General features: G+C 42.5%; 2 protein-coding genes across 2 annotated transcripts; both read left to right on the top strand.

Annotated features, from left to right (window-relative positions):
* The first annotated feature begins 252 nt into the window (after positions 1 to 252).
* On the top strand, positions 253 to 1602 carry LOC138934324 (uncharacterized). Its single transcript, XM_070297947.1, has 2 exons — positions 253 to 829; positions 905 to 1602. Exons 1-2 carry the CDS (start codon positions 253 to 255, stop codon positions 1600 to 1602), a joined length of 1275 nt encoding a protein of 424 aa, XP_070154048.1.
* Positions 1603 to 10063: 8461 nt separating this feature from the next.
* On the top strand, positions 10064 to 10519 carry LOC138934323 (uncharacterized). The gene has a single exon (XM_070297945.1). The coding sequence runs from the start codon at positions 10064 to 10066 to the stop codon at positions 10517 to 10519; it is 456 nt and encodes a 151-aa protein (XP_070154046.1).
* Positions 10520 to 14465: the final 3946 nt, after the last annotated feature.

Raw genomic sequence — 14465 nt, 5'->3', positions numbered from 1 at the left:
TCTCGCGCTTCTTAGCGCTCTGCACAACTTAAGTGCAATCTTTGTGCTCGTTAGCACTCCGCACCTCAGAGTGCGTACTGCGTAATCCGCAGTTACACATAGTTGTTGCACGCTTTCGCGCGCTGTTAAGTGAAAAATTATAGTGCGTCTTCGCACATCCGCGTGCGACGGACTGTCGTCACGCTTCAGCACCTCAACGACCAACGAGTGGTAAATTGTTGCTGAAAGGCTTTATCTTATCGGCCTATCGTCATGACGGACTCGCTGCAGGGCCTCCTCATCGAGCAATCTATTACAATAAGCTCGATGAAGCGAGTATTCCCCAACTTTAAGAAAATGGGCAAGGCTAACGTCACGCAATACAAGGCGAAGAGTCGACTGGACGCCTTGGAGACATTGTGGGAAAGATGTCAACGTCTCAACGTCCAGCTTCAGCAGATAGCAACGGCCGACGAACAGCGTACCGTCAAATACTTCACCGAGGAGAAATTCTTTGCGGCTGAAAACGTCTACCACGAAGCGGCGGACTACTTCGCAGACGTAATAGGTCAATTCTCCCGGTGCGACTCGAATGCGGCATCATCGGTAAGCGACGTTTCTTCTCGCGAATTGTCTGGTGCGGTTTCGTTGCAATTACCACGAATCCCGTTGCCGAAATTTTCCGGTAATTTCGCGGAATGGGAAAACTTTCGCGGAATATTCGAATCGCTCGTCGCCTCGAAAGAATCGCTGTCGAATACGCAGAAATTACATTATTTAAAAGCCAGTGTCACGGGCGAAACCGCAGTATTAATCAATCATGTTAAGATTGCAGACACAAATTACGATGGTGCGTAAAAATTACTTATCGAAGAGTACGATAATCAAAACGCGATTATTCATGCCTATATTAATGCTTTCGCAGATTTTCCTATTATGAAAACGGAATCCGCTGTCGAACTCAAAGGTTTACGCGATACCGTTGCCGCGTTAACAAATTTAGGCAGGCCTATTAAAAAATGGGATGACTTATTAGTCTATATTGTTTCGCAAAAACTTAGTCCACGCACACGTAATGAGTGGAATCTGCAACGCGGTAAGTCAACCGCATCTCCGACGTATGAAGAGATTCGCGATTTTATGACGCTGCGAATTCGAGGTCTTACCGATCATTCTAAGTTAAATACGGATACTTCGTCTCATAAAAATAAAGGTTCTAATCGGGCCTCGGTGAATAATGTAGCCACCGAAAAATGTTTGAATTGTTCCGGCAATCATAATTTGATGTTATGCGACGAGTTTAAGCGTAAATCCGTCGAACAGAGAACTCAGTTTCTTAAATCGCATAAATGTTGCTTTAATTGTTTAAAAGTCGGCCATTTCCCGACTTGTTGCAAGAGTAAAAAACGTTGTAATTTGTGCCAACGAGCACATCATACGCTCTTGCATCGTGACTCGAATATACCAGTACAGAAGATTAGTGAAAATTCTGTTTCGGAAAACAAAACGCTTAACGCTCAACCGAGCGGCTCAGCCGCCCCTGAGATAAAGAACGAGACCGCCGTCGCTTCCGTTCAAACGATTCATTCGCCGCTCACAAATCCGCCGAACGTTTTACTCTAGCCACCGCATGGGTAATACTTCGTACCATCGAAGGACGTAATTTTAAAGTTCGGGCGTTGTTAGATCAAGGCTCGGCTGTTAGTTTTATCTCGGAATCGTTGTGTCAAACTATGCGCACAAAACGTTACCGCGCGAACCTCCATGTACAGTGTTTCGGTGAACGATACAATGGCGTAGCGAAATCTCAGGTGTCTCTTACTCTCGAGTCTTGTAATGGGCGAGGTTCCTCAACCTTTTCATTGACGGCTTTCGTATATCAAAAAATTACGTCATACGCTGGCTCAAGAACTAAAACCGTAGATTATTGGCCGCATTTACGGAAGTTATCTCTCGCGGATCCAGATCTGTTTAGCAATCATCCGATCCATCTGCTCATCGGATCAGATTTATATGGATCTTTATTAAAGCAAAAGATAAAACATGGGCCGACCGGAACTCCGACGGCCCAGCTTACTGCTTTAGGATGGGTATTATCCGGTCCTACCGGAACTTCTAATTCAATCACCGGTTCTGCGACTTCATTGAATTGCGTAACGATTCCTTTGCTCGATTCTCTCCTTCAAAAATTTTGGGAGATCGAGGAAATTTCTTCCGAACTTCAGCTGTCGGAAGAAGATAAAAAATGCGAACAACATTTTATCGAAACACATCAGCGCGCCGAAGACGGCCGCTATGTAATACGGTTACCATTTAAAACCAACCCTCCGCTCGATATAGGATCTTCGCGCGAAACGGCCGCTCTTTTTTATTCAAAATTAGAACAACGCCTACGAAAAAATCCGGATCTCGCGAAACCCTATCATTCTTTCTTAAATGAATATCAATCTATGGGTCATATGGAACTTGTCTCCGACGAAAATCCGACGCTTAACCAAGCGGTATATATACCGCATCATCCGGTACTCCGCGAGTCTAGCAGCACGACGAAACTTCGCATAGTATTTAACGCGTCGTGCAAAACGAGTAATGGTTCTACATTAAATAATCATTTAATGACCGGGCCTAAATTACAACGCGACTTGTCCTCAATTATCCTTCGTTGGCGTCAGTTTCGTTATGTGTACACCGCCGATATCGAAAAGATGTTTCGACAGATCCGCGTTCATCGAGACGATGTCGATTTTTTACGGATTTTTTGGCGATCTAATATTAATTCTCCGATACAATCTTATCGATTGCTTACAGTTACATACGGTACTGCTCCAGCTCCGTATTTAGCTATGCGCGTTATTAATCAATTAGCGCTCGACGAAGGTCATTCTTTTCCAAAAGCACAAGCAATAGTACAAGATTTTATTTACGTCGACGACGTTCTATTTGGCGCCGATGAAATTCCATCGCTAAAGGAAAGTCGCGATCAGCTTACGAAATTGATGGCACGAGGCGGTATTCATTTACGCAAATGGGCTGCCAATTCTATAGAATTATTAACCGACATTCCTCCGGGAGAGCATGAACTCGCTATCGCTCGTACATTCGATAAGGATGATACGCTTAACCCTTTCGCTACGGCGGTTCGGTCCGCCGTAGCGCCACCCCTGAACGGGACCTCTCACCGAAAATGTGCACATTGCGCGTGGATAGTGTATTTTGGAAGAAAAGGGATTTTTCTTTAAAACAATATACTCATAATATCTGCATAAGATATAAACTTATTTAATAGGTAAAAAAAGTCTCATTAGCAATTAAAAAAAGTGAAGAAATAATATATAATATAGAGTAATAAAATAAAATATAATATATAATATATAGTGATTAATAATTTAGTTCAGTATGGTATATTCTAAAACACGGATGCACGCACAACCCAACATCACATTCCTGGCATTGATATCGAGATTCTCGTCTCTTATCGTTTTTTGTACATACGACACACCTTCGCGATAGTTTTTTTCCGTTAATTTCATAAGGAGAAGGAAAATGTCTTCCGTTGAGTCGTGCTGAGTAATTGCTTCCGGGTCTTATACAATGACGGCTTGATTGTTTGTGATATTTTTTCAAAATTTGATCGATCAATTTCAATTGAAATTTTGCAATTGATAGCGTTTTACCGGTTTTTAATTTATATAAGCAATATGAGTTCCATAAACACATGTCGATCATATGAAAGAAATATTTCTTATACCATTTCGTTGTTTTTCTTGTAGAATGTATGGTGCTGATGACCATGTCGGTGCTGTCCACAGCACCCATCAATTTATTATATTCAACTACACAAGATGGTTTCTGTACGATTTCTTGTGTACTGTACCGTTTTTTACATCCACAAATTCTACCTTATGTATCGTAGAGATCATAAAAACTTCTTTTTTGTCCTGCCATTTTATCGCTAACATATTTCCGGCCGAGCGAAAGCACGCTTCACCTTTTTTCAATTTTTCATCCATTTTCGGCATTCCTTTCCTTCTCCTTTTGACAGTGCTACACGCATTTGTATAATTTTTGTGTAATACATCAAATAATGCCGGGCTTGTATACCAGTTGTCCACGTAGAGTGTGGCCTTTACCCAGATATGGATCTAGGAGGGACATTACAATGCTTCCGGATTTACCATAATCCTTATTTTCAGGCCCTATAGTGGTATCAGCCCCCGTAAATAATAAAATCTTGAATGTAACCTGTCTTGCAGTCACACAGAACAAATGATTTTATGCCGAATCTATTCCTCTTCGATGGGATAAACTGTTTGAAAGACAGTCTGCCTTTGTATAGTAGCAGACTCTCATCGATACATAAGTTAGAATAAGGGTAGAAGAAGTTCGAAAATGCTGCTCGTAAATCATCAATGATTTTTCGGATTTTACGTAATCGATCGGAACTGGATACTTGATCATTACTAAAGTATAACATTCGCAGAAATAAGAAGTACCGGTCTCTGCTCATTATATCGCTAAAAATATCTCTTTTCAATAGTTTATCAAGGCTCCAGTGTTCTGCCAATGATAGCCTTTTGTTGCGGGTCATCAAAAAACATATTGCAATAAAGCAGTATAGTTCACTTAGATCTGTAGCAGCTATTATTTCATTATTGTTTTTCTTTTGTTGCCAATAGCTGTTCGTTTTTTCAACAATGTATTCCATTAATTCTTCGCTCACAAATAATTGAAAAAAATCTATAATTTTCCACGAGCTTCTTATCCCTGATTGTATTCCGGAATTCCGTGGATTGAAATGGTGAACTTTGGGTTCGAATTTTTCCGTTGTCTATACCATATTTGATACGGCTACACTTTCCACGCGATTCTCTTCGATTTCCTCAGACTCTGAGGTACTTAATACATTCAGGCGTCTTTTTTTGCGAGGAACTATTTCTGATTCGCTTTTATTGCAGCTATCCCGATCAATGCTTAATCTATCCAAGTTGTACGCCAGTTGCAATTCTCTTGATGCCATTTTATGAAGGGCAAAACCTAAACACTTTATTGGAATGAAAAGTAACTTATAATACTTGTAAAAAGTGAGGATATTTTTAAACAGCAGGCGGACGTACCAATACAAAACTTCGCTGAAATTCTTTATCCTAAAGTTTGTAGTATTTTCGATTTTTTATTCCCTTATGGCACGTAACACAATAGGAATGAAAAAATGCAGGTAGAACAAATATAATTTGTATGATGTGTCGTTTATTCGTTTCGTCAAAAGATTTACGCATCAGTCACAAGAGGCGGTGCTATCCAAAAACTAGGTCACGATTTGACCAGTATGTCGGATATATCCGGCGTTCGTCTCCAAAGGGCGATCATGTGGATGTCGGATATATCCGGCGTTCGGCTCCGCGGGTTTTAATGTGGATGACGGATATATCCGTCGTTCGGAGCGAAAGGGTTAAAGTGCTCGGACTTGAGTGGATACCACGAGAAGATTCTTTTCGTTTTCAAATCGAGTCACCTTCAGTTAATATGAATACGAAATGTTTGATACTATCATTTATCGCGAAGTTCTTCGATCCACTGGGATGGGTTTCTCCGGTAATAATCACCGCGAAAATTATGATTCAAGAACTGTGGCTAAGAAAACTTGATTGGGATCTTCCTATCGCGGTGGACTTGTTAGAGCCCTGGAAAAAATATTGCGCGGAATTCATAAATTTAAAAGAAATCCGCATTCCGCGATGGACCGGAATGCATCCGGAAAATTTGGCTATCGAGTTGCACGGGTTCGCCGATGCGTCTAATCGCACATACGCCGCTGTCGTTTATTTAAGAATTCTCCGATCGCTCAGCGAAAGAGTGACCCCAAAAATCGCCTATTTTTGGTCCCGCGATATTGGAACTGAATTGTGTGCCAAATGATACCTTATGACAAGATATCAATCACAAACAATTTTTAAGTTGAGGTGAGCATTGGTTCCAGAGATATGGGAAGTCAAAGTAATTAAAATTCACTAACGCGTCAGCCCATACTTTAAAGCACGAATTTTTATGCCAGCATGAGGGGATGTGCTGGCACATGGAGGGGATGTGCTAGCAGCGCTCGGGCGGTAGAAGAGCGCAGCATACAATCTTGTTACAATACATACAATCTGGTTACAATCTTACTTGCTACAATCTGCTGTTCTTTTGAGAGAGCGCAGACATACAATCTTGTTACAATACATACAATATTGTTACAGTCTTACTTACTACAATCTGTTGTTCTTTTGAGAACTACTTCCCGAATTAGGATCTTTTTCAGGATTACTGTTTTAATCAGTTCTTTTCAGAACTACTTTCGCAGTTTTCTTCAATTTTGATTTCATCTTTTGATATTTTTAACGTTCTTCATTACATAATGTCTTCAGCCACTTGCTTAGGATGCGAAGAGCAAAAACGAAGAAAAGGTGAAAAGTTTTACTTTGTTGACAACATTCCAAATTCATTGCTTATTATTAACAACTTGCGACAAACTTATAACGCGAAAAAACGAAAATTAGTTGAAGTAAGCAATATTCCACCAAAAAGCAGAGTCTGCCACAAATGTTATAAACTGAATTAAAAACCATGCTTGTCAATGTCCCACTCTGATCCAAATGTACCTGACTTATTTATTTATCGAAAAGGAAACAACTGTCATCTAAGATGTACATTTGGCTGCAAAGATATTGAAAACTTGATTTCAGTTCCAAACATGATTCGTCATGAGCTACTTATGAATTATAAATTCTTAGCTAAACGCGATGCCCGTATGTGTAGTAAGCATGTAGGCATTACTAATTATTGGCCACTTGTCAAGCAAGTTTCACAAGAAATAAGTGCTGAAGAGCAGAAAATGGTCAGTGATCTCATGTATGAATACTATCAACAATTGAAAAATAACGACAAACTTGTATTCAATATTGACAAAATTGATTCTATTGATGATGAGACATTTAAAACATGGTTTTCTTACGATAAAGAGGAATTCCATCAAATCTGTAGGTTCACCAAAACTTGTGAGCCAAAGCATGTTGCTGTTTTCTTATGCAAGTTACGTACTGCCCTTTCTAATACCCAACTAGCTTTTTTATTTGGAGTGTGCGAGCAAACGATTGCCAATCACATGAATTTAGCAAGAAAGGATCTTCATAATAATTTAGTTCCGAACTTCATTAATTACAACGATCGCTCAGTATTGATCGCTCATAATACTCCAATGGCAAAAACACTATTTGATATTCCCGATGATAAAGCGTGTAGTATATTTGATGCCACCTACCGTCTTACACAAAAATCAAAGAATTATGCGGGACAAAAGCAATTGTGCAGTGAGCAGAAAAAAATGCCACTTGTCAAACCTATGGTGGGTTGTTCACCTGACGGTTGGGTACTTTTTGTTCTTGGACCATTTGACGCAACTCACAATGATGCAACAATATTAAAAGATTGTTTCAGCAGATATTCAGATGAAATGATCATCATTCATGAAAACGACATCGTTTTACTCGACAGAGGTTTTCGTGATGTTGTGAATTTCTTAACTACCAATAAGAAATTACATGTTTATTGTCCCGGTCTTAGTCAACTTGATACCATTGAAGCAAATTCCTCAAGATTTATCACCAAATGTCGCTGGGTAATCGAACAAGTTTTTGGTCGACTTAAAAATAAATTCAAAATCTTTTCTGTGCCAGCTCATAATGCTACTTTGGCGGACGATTATGAATCTCTTCTGATTGCTTTTGCTCTTCTAAACATGTTCCACAAACCAATTCTAAGTGACAAAAGTCATGAAGACATTGCGCATATAATGAAATCTCGAGTAAACGTTCCTAATCGTTTGAAAGTCGTTGCTCAGGAATTCAATTTTTCTCAAGTCAAATCACCATATCTTGAGCTTCAATATAGAGCAATTGATAATGAGGGAAATAATCGACAACTTCAATTCCCTCAGCTCACAATCGATGATTTATATTACCTCAGTCTCGGCCCATACCAAATAAGAAATGCGATCTCGTATTATGCAGAGCATCAAAAAGAGGGGACTTTTCTAGTGCGGAAGTTTGAACCAAACCCTAGACATCCAACTGCAGTCTTAGTCTATGCAAGGTATGAGATTTCAGTTGAGAATCCCTTGCTAGTCAAAGCATACATGAAATCTCGATACCGTAGTGGAAAACACCATAACATTTTTGTACTCATAGATAAAACTAAAACAGGACGAGATTCAATTACAGAATATTATTGTACATGTAAAAGTGGTGCTCGAACTGTCGGCTGTTGCAGTCATGTTATGATAATTGTGTGGTTCCTTGGATATGGCCAATATCATGGGATACATGTACCTAATCCTGATATATGTAATATATCCATAACCATTTCCAAGGAACAAAATCAAGAAAACTAAATCTTAGTATGTGTTTTCGCACATACATGTGGATCGATTTCCTTAACAAGTAAAGAAATTAAAACATTTTTTAAATACATGGTCCGCCATATTAAATCGGCCATTATGAATTTTACAAATCTGACTTCAAATTCATTGTCAGCATCTAGCAAAACCTCCGAGTACGAAATTTTAAATTATCGGACTGAAAGAAAAATTCGTGCTTTAAAGCGTACGGGCTGACGAGTTAATAAATTTTGACAACTTTGACCTCCCATATCTCTGGAATCAATTCTCACCTCAACTTAAAAATTTTTTGTAATTGATATCTTGTCATAAGGTATCATTTGACACACATTTCAGTTTCAATATCGCGGGACCAAAAATAGGCGAAAAAACCACTGATTTTGGGGTCACTCTTTCAATAGTCTTAATAATCGCAAAATCAAAGGTAGCGCCGATTAAAACGATTAGCGTGCCGCGGCTAGAATTGAATGCCATAGTCTTATTAACTCGATTGCTAGAATTCGTGCAAAAATCATTAAATTTGCAGCATATTCCGATGTACGGATGGACAGATTTTTCTGTCGCGCTCGCATGGTTACGAGACCATCCATCAAGATGGACTACTTATGTGGCGAATCATGTATCGGAAGTACAAATCCGGCTGCCGTCGGTTAAATGGAATCACGTCCCATCTAAAGAAAATCCAGCGGATTGCGCGTCGCGAGGTTTGTCACCCGCTGAATTCCGCGATTTCGAACTTTGGTAGGCTGGCCCTGCCTGGTTGCGTGGCCGATACATGATAAATTAAAAAATCAACTTGATGCCGATCGTCAGACAATCAAAACCGAATCGCGAAATACCATCGTTTGTCATGCTCAACAGATTCTGGAGTGGAAATTACCAAACGAAATCTCTACGTGGAAGAAATTAATTCGAGTCACGGCACGCGTGCAACGTTTTATTAATAATCTAAAATGTCGCGCGACCAATACGACCGCGAATACGACGTGCTTGTCCGCTGCCGAACTCAAAGAAGCTTCCTTGTTCTGGCTCCGTTACATGCAACAACGTCATTTTCCATCCGAAATTCAAGCGTTAAACGATAATTGTTTCCTGCCAAGATCCGGTTCTTTGTTATCGCTTCATCCCTTTCTCGGGAAAGATAAATTAATTCGCCTTGGCGGGCGGATTGACAATTCGTCACTCGGTTATGATAAACGGCATCCTATAATTTTACCGAAACATCGAATTTTGGATTTATTAATCGCTCAAGCTCATAAAGCCTCTCTTCATGGAGGCACTCAATTAATGTTAAGAATTTTACGCCAAAATTATTGGATAATTTCAGCGTGCACCAATGTAAAATCTTTTATACGTAGTTGTGTAAAGTGCGTACGTGAACGCGCGCGTACCTCGCAACAGCTGATGGGGAATCTCCCCCGGCCCCGCGTCACGCCTTCGGCTCCGTTCTCGCACACAGGCGTCGATTACGCCGGGCCGATGAATATTATTCCCTCCGTCGGCCGCGGCCAACGATTCAAAAAATATTATGTTGCCGTTTTTATTTGTCTCTCGACAAAGGCCGTCCACTTAGAATACGTAGATGATTACGCTACTACCGATTTTCTCTCCGCCTTTCGAAGATTTGCAAGCCGTCGCGGTCTTCCATCCGACATGTACAGTGATAACGGCACTAATTTTCAAGGCGCGAACCGCGAATTATACACTACCTTTCAGCGACTTGTCGCCGACCCTCAAATACAAAATGCTATTGCCAATGATAAAGTAAAATGGCATTTTGTACCTCCCTCCGCTCCGCATTTCGGCGGACTTTGGGAAGCCGGTGTCAAAGGATTAAAGTTTCATTTGAAACGAGCGATTGGTTCCCGAACATTATCGCAGATCGAGTTCGCTACGCTGCTGTGTCAAATCGAGGCTTGCCTAAATTTCCGCTCGACTTCCGCGTTACATGACGATCCGAATGACTTTTCCGCGTTAACTCCGGGTCATTTTTTAGTCGGTCGTTCGTTAGTAAGCCCGCCTGAAGAATCTCTTTTAGATATCGATTCGAATCGGCTGTCTCGATGGCAGCAAGTGCGTGCGATTTTAGAGCAGATCTGGCGTTCTTAGTCTTCTGATTATTTGCATACATTGCAACAAAGGCGTATATGGCGAGAAAACAAACCGGAGCTCAAAATTAACGAGCTGGTATTGTTGAAAAATAATTTGGCACCTCCTTCGAAATGGGAACTTGCCCGAATATTAGACGTACATCCGGGATCGGATGGTCATGTCCGAGTAGTTACATTGCGTACTGCCAAAACCACTCTAAAGCGACCAATAACGCAGATCTGTCAGCTACCGATATCAAGTGACACTGGCTCTTAAATTCATTTGCGTTTTCTTTATGCGTTAATAATTAGGTTTGACTTTAATTATCGTCACGCTCTGTGTATGTACATATATCTATTATAAGAACGCTTATGTAAATAACCCTATACTAAGATTATGTTAACTCATGTATTTCGATTGAATCACCAACGATCTTTATCTGTACTCCTCTCCGATTATTGTATGTTGAAAAATTTGCTGTAGAGCTCTTCGGACCGTCTGATCGAGAATTATCATTAAGTTGCCGAGTATCGATTATGATGGTAGGATTGAACCAGTTATTTCGTAACCTACCCGGTATACGAGGCGAGCGGGATGTTCGAGAAAGTAAGAGTTTTATAAATTATATTATTAATTTTGCTTCTCGAACGTTCTAAAGCGAAACGTTACGTTACGCTTTGTTTTCATTCCGTTTTTGTGGTTTCTTCGTATCGTTCGATTCTGACAAACACCTCGTTATCGATAGCCGATTGGCTCTCGGAATCGAACGATCAAAATTCCGTTTTTTGTAGTACACGTATCGACCGGGACTATTGTACGTGGATCGGAAAAAAGGGCTTTTTGTTAAGATACTTCGTCGCAAGCCTTCACCGGGAGCTCACCGAAAGTCTAACGCTCATATAGTTTTAGTTAAAACGATAATTCGCGTGTCCGGTTATATCTTGCTGTCGCGTACGATTACCTAAGACGGTCCGGGAGTTGGTGTCGAAAGAAATAAACACTTTTCAACAAACTAACCCCGCTCGAATAATTTACGTCCTATCTCTCCGATCGGCGAAACAAATAAATTCTGTTAATGTGGACATGTAATTCGAAGGCGCGGCTACAAAAAGAAATATCGTCACTTCGAAATATATACATGTACAATCTATTAAAAGAATTATATGTATATATATATAGAAATGCAATTATTCGAAAAAATATCATTTCAGAGTCCATATACCATATATGAAATATTTCGTATATATGGATTCTGAACTGATATTTTTTCCGAATAATTACATTTCTCGTGTTATCATATATTATTTTACCATCTCTTAGATTTTAGATACTATTTCTCATTCTGGCCGCAATATTACTGAGAGGACACTAGTGCGCAGCGATCTTTTTCCAATCACACTAACTCCCGTAAGACCATCGGTCTTTAAAGCTCCTGAGTAGTCACCGTGAAACTCCGAGTTGACGGTGGCGACATAGGACTAAAGATGCTGCGGTAGAAATAAGAACCCTGTTCAACGACTTATCATATAAGTCAGTGCTGGGATTTACTTGCACATTTTGGCCCGATTTCGTGACTCACGCCTATTGTTCCCCACTCACCGCCCGTTAGCAACGAGTCTCCAGATACGCGTAACTCCCCCTCGACAACTGGCCACCTTGGCGTGGTGGGGGGGCTCCCCTGAAGCTTCCCGTGCAAGCGGGATGTGAAAGGGATCTAAGAGCCAGTCAAAGGAGGAGCATACCTCTTGAAAAAAGCCGGTTAAAGTGGGCTCGTAAGGCGTAGTGGAGACAACCGTCCTAAGGGAAGGGAAACCCCGAAATCAAACCATTTCTTTGTTTCAGAAACCATGACGGAGTCAAAGAAGAGAACGAACGCCAAGGGTTCGGATACCTTGGACCGGCAAAGGGGGGGTATCGTCCCAGCCTCCCCTGAGTCGTCATCCGACGATGGGCGACCGGCTATGTTGCCGACGGGCATGGCCGGCGAACGAGCTACCGTCGCGTATGAGGAGACGGACGATGGGAGCATCGTGGAAGTGGAGATGGAGGACATTCCGCAGGATGGGAAGCCTCCATCTCCAAAAACTAAGGCCGCCACACCACCAAGCGGCAGGGAGAAGAATAGGTCGCCGGTGGTGGTCCTCGACCGTCTGCCCCTTGACCTCCATGGGGTTGGGGAGACGGCCGAGGACGATTTCTATCGGTCAGATAATAACCTCGGCTTTGGGACCAGAGCTGGAGCTACCTGGGAGAGATCCCGCTCCCCCCAATGGTCGAATTCCAGCCCGGAGCCGGAGGTGGTCCGCAGTAGGAGCCCTTCCGCCGTGAAACCGGGGGAATTGGAGAAAGCCGCTGCGGCCAAGAGGGAGAGAGGACGCCTGCCGATGACTGGTGAGTATGTCGGCAGGGCGAAGGCGCTTGAGCGTCTGGTGGCGGCGAAAGAGCGGGAGTTGAAGATTCTCGAGGAGAAGCGGTCCCTACAGCCGGGGTACATTTCTCCCGAAACCCAAGGCACCCGCTCGCTACCTCACGAGCATGAGGTAGCCGATCAGGTGAGGGAGCTCTCGGCCCTCGAGATTGAGCGGCGCGCGCGCGAGTCCCTTGGGGAGCTGGAGCGTATGGTGTACGTCTCCAGCAACCTCAAGGGGACTTTCAAGCGCGGCATGCGTCTCGCCGCGGTGTGGGTTAAGGCGTATTGCGCGGAGCTTCTTAGCCGGACAGGGACCGGCGAGGACTCGCAGGTGGGCCTCCTCCGCTCAGCCAATGAGTGGCTGAGGAGGAGATTGTCTGCCTGTGAGGGCGAGGTTGCTGCGCTGAGGGAGGAGGTCGCGGTCCTTAGGGGGGGCCAGGTGCCGCGCCTCAAGGCGACTCCCCCAGACGGGAAGAGTCCCCCGCCGAAGGTTCCGAGGACTTTGCGACCTCGGAAACGACCGGCGACGGGGGTCCCGAGGGAGATCTCCCGCTGGGGCCGCTCGCCGGCGGGGGGCCCGCAAGGGATCTCTCCTCCGGCGAGCTCCCCTCCGCGGGGGGTCCCACTCGGATGGGTAAAGATGAGTGGCCTTCACTTGGACACAGTACAATTGGACACGGTGCAAATGGACACGTTACAAATGGACACGAGATTGTGCACACGGTTCAATTGGACACAGTGCATTTGGACACAGTAATTTTGGATACAGTAGCTTTTGGACACATAAGAAAATACGCATCGTTTACTTGGACACCGCTCAATTGGACACTGTTCATTTGGACACCGTTCGTTTGGACACAGAAAGATGCGCACCGTTCATTTGGACACCGTTCGTTTGGACACCGTTATTTGCCCACCGTTCGTTTGGACACCGTTCATTTGCCCACCGTTCGTTTGGACACCGTTCATTTGCCCACCGTTCGTTTGGATACCGTTCATTTGTACACAGAAACATGCGCACTGTTTGTTTGAATATGTAACAGATGGAGAGAAATAAAAATCATTTTGGGAAAATATAATCAGTATTCTTATAACACTTTATACTGGTAAATCTATGTAAAATATGAAATCGTGAAAAGGAGATACATTTGAAGGTTATAATATCTGTCAAAATAAAATATATTCATACTTATATATCTCTGATACTGATGTTATTAATTTTACATTGCTTTTAGCACTTTGTTTAGCCTTTCGCATATTTGGATGTCATGCATGGATACAGTGGGTTCCGCCCCCCCTGCTGGGGGGCTCCACTTCCGGAAGATATAACCTAACCCAAACCTATTTCTTATTTAAAACAAAAATTTGGTGTGGATTACGTCGTATAACTTAAATCAAATTTTGGTGTCCAAACGAACGGTGTCCAAACGAACGGTGGGCAAATGAACGGTGTCCAAACGAACGGTGGGCAAATGAACGGTGTCCAAACGAACGGTGGGCAAATAACGGTGTCCAAACGAACGGTGTCCAAATGAACGGTGCGCATCTTTCTGT

Source organism: Polyergus mexicanus, unplaced genomic scaffold (genome assembly GCF_030449975.1).
Source record: "Polyergus mexicanus isolate NDT 795.1 unplaced genomic scaffold, iyPolMexi1.0 SCAF_6, whole genome shotgun sequence".
Taxonomy (NCBI): domain Eukaryota; kingdom Metazoa; phylum Arthropoda; class Insecta; order Hymenoptera; family Formicidae; genus Polyergus; species Polyergus mexicanus.
The sequence above is the reverse complement of the archived record's forward strand: the minus strand, read 5'-3'. Positions and strand labels throughout refer to the sequence as shown.

Bases quoted from the DNA above. Each gene is read 5' to 3' on its own strand.
- LOC138934324 (XM_070297947.1), top strand. From the start codon at position 253: ATGACGGACTCGCTGCAGGGCCTCCTCATCGAGCAATCTATTACAATA. The intron at 830-904 runs GTGCGTAAAAAT...ATGCTTTCGCAG, and splicing joins TGCAGACACAAATTACGATG to ATTTTCCTATTATGAAAACG.
- LOC138934323 (XM_070297945.1), top strand. From the start codon at position 10,064: ATGTACAGTGATAACGGCACTAATTTTCAAGGCGCGAACCGCGAATTA.